At 36.8% G+C, this 13761-nt stretch overlaps 1 protein-coding gene across 1 annotated transcript in view; it reads left to right on the forward strand.

Annotated features, from left to right (window-relative positions):
• Positions 1-13243, forward strand: part of ATP2B2 (ATPase plasma membrane Ca2+ transporting 2) — a 275746-nt gene extending 262503 nt beyond the window's left edge. Inside the window, exons 22-23 of the mRNA XM_032212393.1 lie at positions 4880-5051; positions 13136-13243. Of these exons, the coding sequence (XP_032068284.1) occupies positions 4880-5051; positions 13136-13161 (198 nt within the window). The 3' untranslated portion in view covers positions 13162-13243. The remainder of the gene's footprint in view (positions 1-4879; positions 5052-13135) is intronic.
• The last annotated feature ends 518 nt before the right edge of the window (positions 13244-13761 follow it).

Genomic DNA, 13761 nt, shown 5'->3' on the forward strand with positions numbered 1-13761 from the left:
AGAGTTTTAAAAATACTTATGGTGTACGCACTGAACACTGAACTGAGTTAATGAGAAGTGATTAGGAAACCTTGCTGTGTTATGATAGGGATTTATTGACATTATCCAAAGCTTTATGGCCTCTGGAAACCAGTGACGTGCGGTGAGGTTTATGGCTGGTGAGGCACTGACACAGTGGTGGGTTTCAAATTTTTTTAGACTTGTGGACTTCAACTCCCAGAATTCCACAGCCAGGCATGCTCAGTTCCGATTTAAAGCGACAGCATTTGTTTTTCTCCTTTGCGGAAAAGTTTCCTTCATTCTTTTTCTTCTCCCTCCCTCTCCTTCCTCCCTCTCTCAAACAGACACACGCACACAGAGAAGTTGGATTGGACTATCTCTCCTACCCCCTTCCCTCTCTCACTCTCTCTCAAACAAACACAAACACAGAAGTTGAATGCAGCCTGCTGTCTGGGTGGGAAATGTCTGAAACGCAATAAAGCCCACCCACCCACTCACCTCCTGCTTGCAGGCTGGGGTGAGGGAAGAGGCAGAGAAGCCGGAGGGGAGCCGATCCGAGCCTTTGATTGCTGGCGGAGCCACGTTGTCTTTTCAAACTTGTAATCAGTGAAGCTGGGCTTATATAGTTTTATCCAGCTGTGTGTGTGTGTGTGTGTGTGTGTGTGTGTGTCTGTGTGTGTGTTTGAAAAGGCAACGTGGCTCTGCCTGCAATCAAACTACACTTGGGGAGGGATCTACACTTGAGAATGAAATTTGAATTCCTCCCCCTCCCTCCGACCCACACGTACCTTTTCCAGCTATTTCAGAGAGGATTTCAACTCTGCTCTTGCCTGTCAGCATGAAAAGAAAACAAATGTAAAAGGAAAAAGGCAAGAGCTGAGATCAGGCTGAGCTAGTTGCTGCCAGAGTCACAGTGGATGACTCTGCTTAACTGTTTAAAAAAGCCTCTTAAAAAGTGCCCTCTACAGGAGGAGGCAGGAGAATGACGTGCCTCACCTATGTCAGGAATTTTTAGGCTTTTAACCTTTGCTTAATTCTGCTCGAGTGATAATAAAATGCCTAAAGTCAGAAACGTCGTTCTCCTACCTCTTCCTGTAGTGGGTGCTTTTTTAGAGGCTTTTTTAAACAGTTAAGCATTAAGCAGAGTCATCCACAGTAACTCTGGCAGCAACTAGTTCAGCTTGACCTCAGCTCTTGCCTTTTTCTTTTTACACTTTTTTTTCTTTCATGATGACAGTGGTGAGACTCTGCCTCCCCTGCCTCCCCTGACTGCACGAACCTGCTGGAAACATGGAGAAGATAGAGTACCTCTCCACATTCTTTGTATTATTTAATGTACTAGACATATTTTGAAGAGAGGGAAGATAAAATAATTGGACACATATTCTTTTGGTTTTCCTCATGCTGTGGGAGGAGATGTGGTTGACAGAGATAAATCTCTGATCTTCTCAATTTCAGTTTTATTCCATCTTTTCCATAGAACTTACAACCCCCCCCCCAAGAAAATAATGGACTGTTGGATCAGAGAACAATCCCCCTTCTCCACCTATATTTTTACCTGTAGGATTTGTATAGATTTTTAAAACAAAGAAATCATTTTATGATTTTATTAAAGCCCTACATGGTATCGGACCTGGGTACTTGAGAGACCGCCTTCTGCCAATTACCTCCTCACGACCGATTAGATCCCACAGATTAGGCCTCCTCCGGATTCCATCGACTAGCCAGTGTCGTTTGTCGACCCCCCGGGGGAGGGCCTTCTCTGTGGCTGCTCCGGCCCTCTGGAACGATCTCCCCGTGGAGATCCGGACCCTCACCACCCTTCAGGCTTTCCACAAAGCCGTTAAAACCTGGCTGTTCCGGCAGGCCTGGGGCTGATGAGTTCCCAGCTCCACTCGAATGGTTGTGGCTGTTGATGAGTTTTTAATCTGTTTGCATTTGTCTGTCTTTTCGTTTTTTGTATTTTCCCTTTCCCCTATTTAGTTTGTTAGCTGCCCTGAGTCCCCTTGGGGAATAGGCGGCATACAAGTTCAATAAAACTACAAACTACTACAACTATATTTTCGAGAAAGTAGCAATTCAGCTTCTCTTTCTCATAAACATACCCCGAAATACAGAGATGGAATATGACCACATAGAATACGTGCAGATCTGGTGGGTTAATATATCAGCAGATGAACCAGGCTGTGTGTCTCTCCACATCCACACAACGTGTTATTATCCACGAAGAACTTCCACTTGAGCAACTTGGTTTCATACTTAGGCACGCCAACTCTTAACCTATTCAGGGTCCTCCAAGTAGTATAAGAAAGATCAGATTCTTCAGCCATACCCTCCTTTAACATTATTCCTTGTTGAGGTCTCCTTCCTCCATCTTTTAATTTGATTTTGTTCTTGTGTACCCTCAAGAATGTTTATTCTTGCCATAAAGCTGTTCCTAAATTTGAGTCAGTGGGCTTGTCTGTTCAAAAGATATCCACTCACAGGAAGTTGCGGATCATTCTGTTTCTTAAAAGTGACATTGAATTGTTTTATGATATGTGTAAATAGAGATTTCTGTCCTACATTCATTTGAATAAAGTTATGAATGCTTGATAAAATGGTGCTGTAGCCAATATGTTCTGGTGGCTGTGAAGTGGACACAGTTTCAGGAAATCCCATTTTTATGGGGCTTTCTAGAATTTTTCTTCAGAGTTGAGAGAGAACAAACTTCTCTTCTATAGTCTGCAGATTATAAACCAGTTATTTTAGCCATAAATAAAATATCATTCTTGTTGGGCTAAATCCAACTATGTGTAGGTCATTTTTGTAGGCTAGAGAGTCCACACAATTTGATGATCTAATTAACTGAGAACTATAGATAGACTCAATAATGTAGCTTTAGCTGCTTTCTCAGAAGAAAACGAATTAAAGTTGGATAATTAATAATTATTCTTTGAAAATAAGAAGTGCAGATATTTTTTTATCTTTTTACTTTTAGTTATAATGCATTTCTTTTAAATCTGAAAGATAGGTGGAGTCAATTACTTGGGGTTTCACCATGTTCCATTCATAGCAGTTTCTTAACACAGATTCTAAAAGATTGCCTCTATTGGAGAGGGCATCATGCTACTGGATTAGAATAGTTTAATCCAGAAAATGTATTTAATTATAATTTAAGAGTATTAATTTATCTGGTAAGTAAGCATTTCTTAATATTAAGGATGCAAATGAGCCAAACTCATTCCATAGTGTAGGGTGTTCATTCATGTGTCCCTTTGTGTAAATTAGTTTTTTGGTTGTAATTTGAAGTAATGAACAAGCTGAGTCATGGATCAAACATAAAAGATTGTACAAAGTTATCTTGATTAATATAGTTCATGTTGATAACATCTAAAATATTGTATGTATGTCTTTTTGTCTTAAACTTTGTATAATGCCAGAATGGACAGTAGATATAATGTTGTGACAGAACATTGATGTAAAATTGATGGAATTATTTTGATTTTTTTATATTTTGATTTTTTATTGATTTGTTTTGATCTGGATTTGGTAAGAGAATTTTTTTAATGATGTCACCCTGTTTTAATACTTACACTACAGTTCTCATATGTTTCATGGCTAAACTTGGTGATTTTTAGCATATGTTCAGAGGTGCAAAAAAAAGTTGTGGTATTACCTGCATTCTTGAACCTCTAGTTCCCTTTTCACAGATAGTTGTTTCATTTCTTACAAATGCTTTCCATGCCTTTATTCACTGTAATTTTAATAATATTTATTATTGTTTGTAATTATAATCCTATAACTTTATAGCAAGGAAGAGTAATATTAACCCTTTTTTTACACAAGTGATGCCTAAGAGAAAGAGATCCAAATCACATGGTGATTCATAGGCAATTCAAAATATGTATCTGATTCCACCTTGGGGTTTTATGGAGGTAGCTGCCACAGCTGAAAACTACAAATAGCAAATTATTTTTTTAATTATCTTGTTTATCTAGGGTATATATATTTTCTTATAAACATCAAGATGTGTATATCTTGATCTGGGAAATTGGAAGTAGGAATCACTTTCATACTTTTTTTAATCCAAATAATTCCAGATTTTTCTTATAGTTCAATCTATGGGAAGTTAGGTTTGCAAATGTTTGTCTTACAGAAATTAATCTATTCACTGGAAGATAGTGATTATGGTATTAATAAATCAACAGATGTATTATTATATTCTTCCCTGGTCTCGTGTTTTCCATTTTTGTTGGTTTTCAGTTCTCAGCAATAGCATATGCAGCTCTGTTGACCATAGATTATAGGACCTGACATCCAATATCATGATAATCACATTTGAAAAATTGTTCTCTCTTACATGCTATTATGCAATCCTATAAAGGGTAAGCTGTGACTGAAAATGAAAAGAACCTATTTGGGGAAAGATAGTCATAGAATTACATTGAGCTACTCTAAAGTATATCATTTGTTATATGAAATTGGAAGTGTTTTAATATTTTTTCCTCCTAGTGAATAAAATTGATCTCCTGATAGATATAAAGATAATTAATGTCTACAGATGCAGTGTGTCTGAATGGCTTGAATTTATAGCACTCTCTGACGGAACCAGCAAAGTCCAAGGACAGCAGGAAAATATGCCCACCACACATTTCTTTTTAAGCCACAAATCTGCTATTATAAATCAACCCTAGCAGTGGTGATATTGCACGATTCTCTTTTGAATAGAAACTGTGTTCTCTAAATCTTAAAAAGACATTTTCATTATTTTTGAGTCTGAAGATTGAAATGATTTTTGGGGGAAGCAGCTGAATATTATTAGAAAATACCGCTCCTGTCAGTTGCAAAGTTATGTCCATTCCTCAAGCAACTTGTCTCATTCTTTCCTCCATTACAGATCGAAGTAGTCAATACTTTCAAGAGTGGCACTTCCTTTCAGGGAGCTCTCAGGAGACAATCCTCCGTCACAAGCCAGAACCAGGATGTAACCAATATTTCTAGCCCTAGCCACGTTTCGTTATCCAATGCTCTTTCCTCTCCTACCAGCACACCTGCTGCGGCGGTTGGGCGTGAGTGTGTATTCTTACTGCATCTGCATACAGAGATGCTCATTTGTCTAGAAGTCACACGACTGAGCCACTGTGCCCTTTCCCATCTCTCTTCCATTTTAACATGAGTGGTATAGTTTTGCACACCAATACACTATTTTCTACAGGTCTTCATTTCCAATGATAAATTATGTCTTATTTGTAACTACTTTCCATGGAATAAATACCAATTTTCTCCTATAATGAATAGGTCTGTTCTTCGCATGTTCATATTTCTTCTTTGACTGCACAAATTTCTTTTACATTTCTCCAGGAATGCTCCAAATTGTTACATTGAGCTTGATTTTTTTATATCAGTAAAATAGTAGGAACATACATAACTTCTAAGCTGTTAAAACTTCCTAAATTTTTTATTAACCAAAGTTACTTAATTTGACTTTGATTGACACTTAGTAGTGGTATCCCAGCCGAATTAGGTAACTTAATCATTTACAAAGAACTCACTATCACATAAATATGTAAAGAATGTCCCCATAACTCCTACACCTGTGAAATGACTCTCTTTTCCTTTGCTGGATTTGTTATGTCCGCTTAGACTTAGTGGTGAGTATCACCTGACAGAACCTTCAGCTAAGTCACGCCTCCTTTGGTCACATGATCTGAAGATGGAAATGGCATATGAGAAGTCTTGGTCCTGTGTAACAGTCTAAAGTCTTTTTTTAGTGTCTTTTTTTTTCAAAATTTTTGCATAAAAGACAAACTTCTCTAAAATGTACATAACAAAAAAAAAAGTAAAAATTCTGATTTTTCCCATCTCTTCATTTTACCAAATTGGTACTCATGCGGGGAATAAAGAACATTTTTCATCTTCAGTGACTTAATTTTTTTAAAATCTACTCCATTATGCATGATGGTTTGCTTTTAAGATCTCAATACTCAACTTACAACCACAGTTGAACCCATAATTCCTGTTGCTAAGATGAAAGTTGTTAAGTGAGTGTTCCTCCATTTTACAACTATTTTTGCCACAGTTGTTAAGTGAATCATTGCAGTTGTTTAAGTTAGTAACACGATTGTTAAGTGAATCTTCCTCATTGACTTCGTTCCCCATTGACTCACAAAAGATGATCACATGACTCTGGGTAAAGATCATAAATATATGCCAATTTCAAAAAAAAAAATCCATTTTTGATCATGTGACCATCGGGATGCTGCAAAGATTGTAAGTGTGAAAGCCAGTCATAAGTTACTTTTTTTAGTGGCATTGTAACTTGGAAGTCACTAAACAAATGGTTGTAAATTGAGGACTACCTTATAAGGCAGAATTCCAGGTATTAGTCTTCTACTGCAGGGTATTCCTCTGCATGTTTAGTGAGCAATAAGTTCTGTAAAGTTCAGGAGACTTATTCTGTGATAGGCCATGTATAGGACCACACTTTAAATAATAATTTAGATATATTTTAAACTTCTATAATATTTTAAACCAATCATGGCCTCAAATAAAATACATCTAGAGTTTTCTATTTGATGGTAGTAAAACATTTTTTGGGGGAACTTTTTAAAACAATTCATTCATTTAATTACTCTTTTATAATATAAACAGAACACAGAACAGTAATACACATGGATAGATGAAAACTGCAGTTGGCTTATATTAAACACAACTCCACAGATACCTTGGCTGGGATCCAGTGAACCTTCCCTGCAAATGACCAGTTTTTTCCTAAAAAGAAGGTGTTGGAAGACGTTTTTCACCTTCCGTTGGTCTGCAGAGGACTAAGAGACTTCAAAGGGCAATAAAAGAGTAGAAAAGTCCTGTCACCCGGACAGTAATCCACTGGAGTGAGTGTTGAAATTCATTCTCTGGATTACAAAAACAAAAAGACTAAATTATTCTAAGCTGCAGCATACATAGTTAAAAAAAATAAAAATATTTGTATGCAGCTAGCTGGTAATATATTCCAGGGGTCATTTAATTTTTTTAAAAAGAGAAAAGAAACAGAAACTGCATGTTCTGTCTTTGCACATTAATGCATTGATATACTAGCTGCATTGGCATTGGAGACTAACTCTACCTAGCAGCTCAGAGCATCCTTCAAATATCTTACATATCTTGCATCTTTCATTTAATTTCATTTATCACTCTATTCTAACATTTAAAACGAATATACTTGTGCTGTTAATTTTCAACATTGTATTGAAAAGTATCACTTCATAAAGAATTGTTTATATTAGAGTACCTTTTTTGAAAAAAATATATATGAAGTGTTTCAATAAAGTTGTTGATTATGCAATGGCCTATTCTGCTCTGTGAGCTCAAAAGACTGAAAAATTACATGAATCCGAATTTTGATAGGATTCAAATATGCTGCAACTCTGATTGCTACCTAATTAGAATGCAGTTTAAAAAAAATAAAATCCTGATTCATCTGCAAAATAAAATAAGTATTTTATCCAAAGTCTTGCTAATAGAATGTCTGAGTTCAAAATAGATATTTTTTTATGATTAGATGCCCATTTTCCAGCACTTATAAGGAAAATTTAGATAAGTATGTGAACGACCCTGATTTATACACCAACTCTGTGACTGTGGGCATAGTATGTCTTTCCTAATAATTAAAACAGTGATATTTTTTCATGTTTCTGCTAAAGACGTTGGCTCATTCGTGTGAAAGAGTCTTTTTTTCAGACTTTGCACACAAATGCGAGAAAGGATACAGCTGCTTTAATTGGTAGCAGAAGGCTGCTTTGCTCACCCAGAGGAAGTATAAAAACCCCTGAAAGTTCTTGACAAATCCTCCTCAAAGAACTCCTTTAGAGCAGTGCCGATCTGATACGCTCAATAAAGAAGTTTTTTGAAGAGGATTCTAATCTCAGAGTTCTTATTTGCTTGGGTTCATTAGTTGGAACCTTGACAGTTCTATTCAAAGCATATACAACCTTAATAGTTATATTTGGCATATTTTTTCTCTTCTTGTAAAATATGATCAAATATTTAGGAAAGATTGTAGAACAATTTCCTAGAACAAGTCCATCTTCATCATGGAGATTGCTTATGTGTTTTGGTAGATTGACTTAAGAAAGTGCCACCCCAATTCAGTGCTCTACCACCCCCTCTCTGAGTTGGCATCTACTTTTCTGGCAGATGTGGCACACAGCAGTGTCAGGCCTGCCGTGTGCTCCTGAAGACAAAATTGTATGTGTCAACCTGGATTCCTTTCTCATGAAGGACAAGTGCAAGTCTCAAACAGCCCATGTTGTCCCCTCTAAAACAATAGATGTTGTTTTTTTGTTGGTATTGAAATTTCTGTAGCTAGTCCACATTGTTTCTGCATGTGGAATAGATAACAATGCTTCCTCGTCAGGCACTGGAATAAAAACTCTTGGGCTCTAAGAGACAAAAATTCTAATAACTATCTTTGTGAAGGTGCTGGTTGAGTTCTCTATCAGGACATGCCCAAGGTATTATGGCTGCTAGCAAAATAGAAATATTCCTCAGTATTTTTAATATGCTGAGCATATTCCAAAAGGAGGGCAAATCATAATTAATTAATTGAACCTCAGTCTTGCCTTTGCATAATTGCAACTTCAACTAAGTAAAGCAATTGCTCCCTCTGAGTTAGCATCTCTTTGCAAAACTGACTTCACATTTACCTGACCAGCTCTTCTTCGCATAGGGCTTTCAGTAGAAATGAAATATTTGCTTTTGCAGTACCCTTCACTCTGCTTTCTGAATATTCAATGTGTTTGTTTTCCTAGAGGGCTAGAGATCCCTGGACAAAGGGTTCAGCAGGAGAGAGTGCAATAAAAAGAGGTTGTGAGTCTTTAACCTTGAGCCTGATAATCAATGTGAACCCAATTCTGGTACTTGGCTTAGATAAAGCCAGGTAAACATTCGAGTATAAGCCCATATCCTACCACTCTAGTTCAACTGAAAATGGGTTATCGATACTGCATTGTGAGGAGGGATATTCTATACTTGGCCAGAATGATTATTTTTCTTCAAATGGAGGTAAAAATCTGTTAGTGTTTTATCCTTTGTTTGCTGACTAGAACTATTGAAGTCTTGCTTTCAGCAAATCTGAAAAACTTTTCATTGCAGCAGCAGAGAAGAAGAAAGTGGAAACTAAAAGCCATGTCAGAATGTCCTGAAATGTGATTCCCCACCCTTACCCCAGTCCTTTGTTAAGAACATTTTTCTGTTGTCTCCATTCCTGTAAGAAAATTGAACCATGTTTCTTGCTGTTTATCATTTCTTTTCATTAGCTGTCTCCATTACATAATTGCCATCTTTATGATATTCATATTTTCTGGTGTATTTCCATACAATATATGTGCACAGAAAGCAGGTCTACGAAGTTTCAAAGATGCTATGTAATAACCTAATCTCCTGCATTTACCTTCACAAAATCTCTGAATGGAGATTCAGTTATTCTTTTGTATAAAAGTTAAATGTGATTCTATAGATCCGAATTTAATGTAAAGATCAGCAAATAGAAACATCTTTGGAGATGATATTCTTTGAATTTCCTGGATTTTGTGTATGCAGAATTGCTAAAGTGTGCCTCATTCTAAGAGTTTCACAAACTAGTTTGGGAACAAGGCAATGTCAAAGCAATATTTGCACATTCTTTTAAAATAGACTAGATGCATACTGATGCCTCTTAGAATCTTCTACATTGAAAGTCAAACTAATTTGGCCATGGCACATTATTTCTAGAAAAGAAATAAAAAATGGATACAATTGCAATTTAAGCAACAGCTTATTCTGCCACTACAGATGATAGTTGCCTGCAATACTTCATGAGGGTCTTTTCACTTTACAGCTATATGTGAAAGAGAGCTTCCCATCTACACATGAATCATCCTTGCTTAACTTCTCCCAACTTTATAGGGAGCAAACATTATTCTTTACTCTTCATCTTGAGGAGGAATAATTCAAAACATTTTCCTAAAAAAGAAGAAACACATGGGCCAAATGCAACCCAGACCCCTAGTAGCCTCTAGACCCATGATGGCGAACCTATGACATGTGTGCCAAAGGTGGCCTGCAGTCTCTGTGGGCACACACGGAGTTGCCAGCTGCTCTTCTGGTTTCTGGCGGTCTTTGCATGCCAGAGCACCGGAAACCTGAAGACCAGGTGGTGCTCTGCTTTGGGCGCTCAATGCCAAAAAGGTTCCCCATCACTGCTCTTGACAGCTTCCTAAAGTTAGATCACTGATACAGCAATGGAGGCAGAATGACGAATAAAGTTTTGTTTGTATCATTTCTATAGCCTAGTGATGTGGTCCACCAGATAGATTATTTTTGGACTATACCAAGAAGGTGTTCACTGGATTATCTTGCCTATCCTCTTTCTTAATCATTGCTTCCAATGCCTATAGTAAACATAGTAACAGCCCTCCAAGCAAAAGATTTCTGAGTGCTTATTAAAAGTTTTTGGCAGTGGTTTGCTCTTCAAGCTTGTTTCAATTTAGTTTCTGAATGTTTCATTACCAGACTAGGTAATATCATCAGCAGGATTTTATAAACTAAAGGAGAACAGGACAAGAAAATCCTGCTGCTGATGTTACCTAGTCTGGTAACAAAATGTTCAGAAACTAAACAAGCTTGGAGAGCAAACCACTGCCAAAATCCAAAACCCGAACAGTAAGTATTTTCTCTTATTTCAAAACACATTAATAGTATCCCAAAAATACAAATAGCTTGTGAGGAGATCTTACATCTAATACATATAAAGTAGTCCTAAATGTTTATAATTGCTCTGTGACTCCAGACCACATTCTTTGAAACACAGATTGTCCCTGATGAGTTACAGACAAATGAATGTCTTTTGAAATTATTTGTGCAAAAGACCCACGATTTTTTAAAATTAGAATTTAAACAGAATTAACTATTCAATTTTTCTATAGAATATACAGGCCTATAGAAATGTAACATTGGAATAACAACTGTTAAGTGGACAGGGATAATTCCTTTCTCAGCCTGTTTTCTCTCTCTGTCAAGATGAGCTTTCATACTGGGCATTTTCTGTTTCAGAGTTCTTTGGCCAGAGTATAAAGTAGTTAAATGCCCATTATGTTTCTCCTACCATAAATGCTTGAACAAGAAAAGACCTTAGGGATCATTTCTGAGAAGAGTTCCCCAATACACAGATTAAGTGCAGTATTACCAGCAGATGTAGTTTTGGTCAAGGGGGGAAATGTTTTAACCAGCTGGTGCATATATGCAAGATTGAAAGGACAACAAGAAACTGGAAATGTGCTTGGCCTATTGTGTGTCTGCAGCAACTAACTTTGAAGAGTTCACAAAAAGAACTTTGAAGACTTAGAAACTTTTATGTGTGAGGAAAACTGTTTGCTTTCCTTTCCCTTTTCTCATTTTGGCTTTGCAACAGTAGTTAAGTCCAAAATTTCACTGGCTCTTCAAGTTCTAGATGCAATCACAAGTAAATTTAGACGCTACTGATGTGATCTCAGTTTTTCTGATAAGTTTTTTTCTAATCAAGGGCCACATTTTAAAGCAGGGGTTTGCAACTGTAGGAAGTTTTAAGAGAGTTTCCAGACACAATGATGCCACTAGAAGAGGTAGGACTGGATTTTTTTTTTTATCTTTAAGATAGTTCCAGTCTCCTCACCAGCTTTAAATCCTGTAGCCTGCAGTGTGGCTGCAATGACCCTGTTTAAGGCATGAGCAGTATTGTTTCATTCACCCTATAATTAAGGGCCAAGCAAAATGCCCAGAAGTCACAGGATTCATTTATAATCATGATACATTTCTCAACAGTGCACATATTTTACCATTCTGGTTTTTATTCCTTGGTGATTTTTTTTTACCTTCAAGAAACACCACTTTTCTCCTTGGTAGTGGGAGAATAGGAGACATTTAAAGCACTCTTCTTTGAAGGAGAACAGAACAGATGGATCAGTTCTCACCTCAGATGTCAGCAGATGTAGAAATTGGTCTGTTGTATTGCCATAATTCTATCTAATAAAACCTATTGCTCACTTTTCTCATCTTATAATTTACTAAGAGAAAAGCAGGAAAAATACACTGAAACAATTAAATGGTCATAGTTTGAGAGCTGCAGAACTGACATAAAAATATACCTTTACTAACTTACCTTTATGAGTCATATTTGCAAGGCTTACATACTTCATCTGTATGAAGTAATCTGATGTTTTATAATTCCATTATATGAAACCTGATAATCACAATATATAATAAATTATTACATAGGATTTTTTTTTAAAAAATGGCTAGAACATTGGGTTTATACTCGAGTGTTTACCTCACATATGCATGAAAAATAAATAGAAGTTGATCAACAGTTTCATGTTCACATTATCCAGGCTTTCAAGTGTAGTTGTTGTGTGCCAGTTAGCTGTGTTTATGTGATAACAGACTTTTTCCTAGCATGTTTTTGCCCCAATATTTTGTCTGCTTGGCTTCTTCTTCTTCTTCTTCTTTGTTGTTGTTGTTGTTGCTGTGCTCCTGGCTGCTTCATTTATTTTGCTTTATTTTATTTTATTTGGAAAAAAAGACGGTCATTATTTTTTGGGGTTCTTACATTTGGCTCCTGTGTTTGTCTCTCATACTTTTCCATCCAATTGTGTCTTGTGTTTTGTGCTTTCTTGTTTGAGATATGCAATTTATTTTGTCTTATACTTTTCTGTACAAAGGAATACTGTAAAAAAAACCACACCAAGGCTTTCCTTCTTACTCACTGCAAAAAACGATAAAGATGCATGGTACTACATTTGCTTTGGAACTAACATGGCTTGTCTTTTACTAGGAATGTACCACATGAGTGGATTTCGCTTTCTTTAACCAGCGCTTCCCATCAGTTCTGGAAACAGGTCTGATGGCTTTAAACTCATATGGTCTTAACATTGCAGTTCATACAGATGCTCAAAATGTACAAAGCTGAGCCTCTTGTTTATGCCTTTAGAATCCAGAGACTGTGAACTACAGCTGCCTGTGTGCCCTAACCATACATCACATTTTTTCACTCAATATCCCTTCCCCCAAGAATTGACATCACTCTGTGGTGCTTTCAAAAAGCAGTTGCCACTGACATCTCTCATCTTTTTCCTTCTCCCAGATCCGCGTCGTGAAGGCATTCCGTAGCTCTCTCTATGAAGGTTTGGAAAAACCGGAATCTAGAACCTCCATTCACAACTTTATGACTCATCCTGAATTTAGGATAGAAGATTCCCAGCCCCATATTCCTCTCATTGATGACACAGAACTAGAAGAAGACTCTGTCCTCAAGCAAAAGCCGAGTCCCCCATCTTCACTGAACAAGAACAATAGTGCTATTGACAGTGGGATCAACCTTACAACTGACACAAGCAAATCAGCTACCTCTTCTAGTCCAGGAAGCCCAATCCATAGCCTGGAAACATCACTTTAGCTGAAAAAGTCACTGCAAAAATATCAATATAAATAATAATAATAATAATATATAACAGAGACTAATAAGTATAAACAATGCTGGCTGAGAAGCTGTTTGAATTCCTGATCACTTTGAAGAAACAGATAAATGAATGCATCATTAGTCACAGTGATTTTTGGAAGAATGAATGGTTGATTGACATATTCCCCCTTTTGTCTCCTGCAGAAACAAACAAAAACAATACAAACGCTATCCTGCATGAATGTATTACCCACTTCAACCTGACCTCCTTTTTAATTCCTTGAACAGGAAAAGGAGAAGACTTATTTGAA

Source organism: Thamnophis elegans, chromosome 2 (assembly GCF_009769535.1).
Source record: "Thamnophis elegans isolate rThaEle1 chromosome 2, rThaEle1.pri, whole genome shotgun sequence".
Classification (NCBI taxonomy): domain Eukaryota; kingdom Metazoa; phylum Chordata; class Lepidosauria; order Squamata; family Colubridae; genus Thamnophis; species Thamnophis elegans.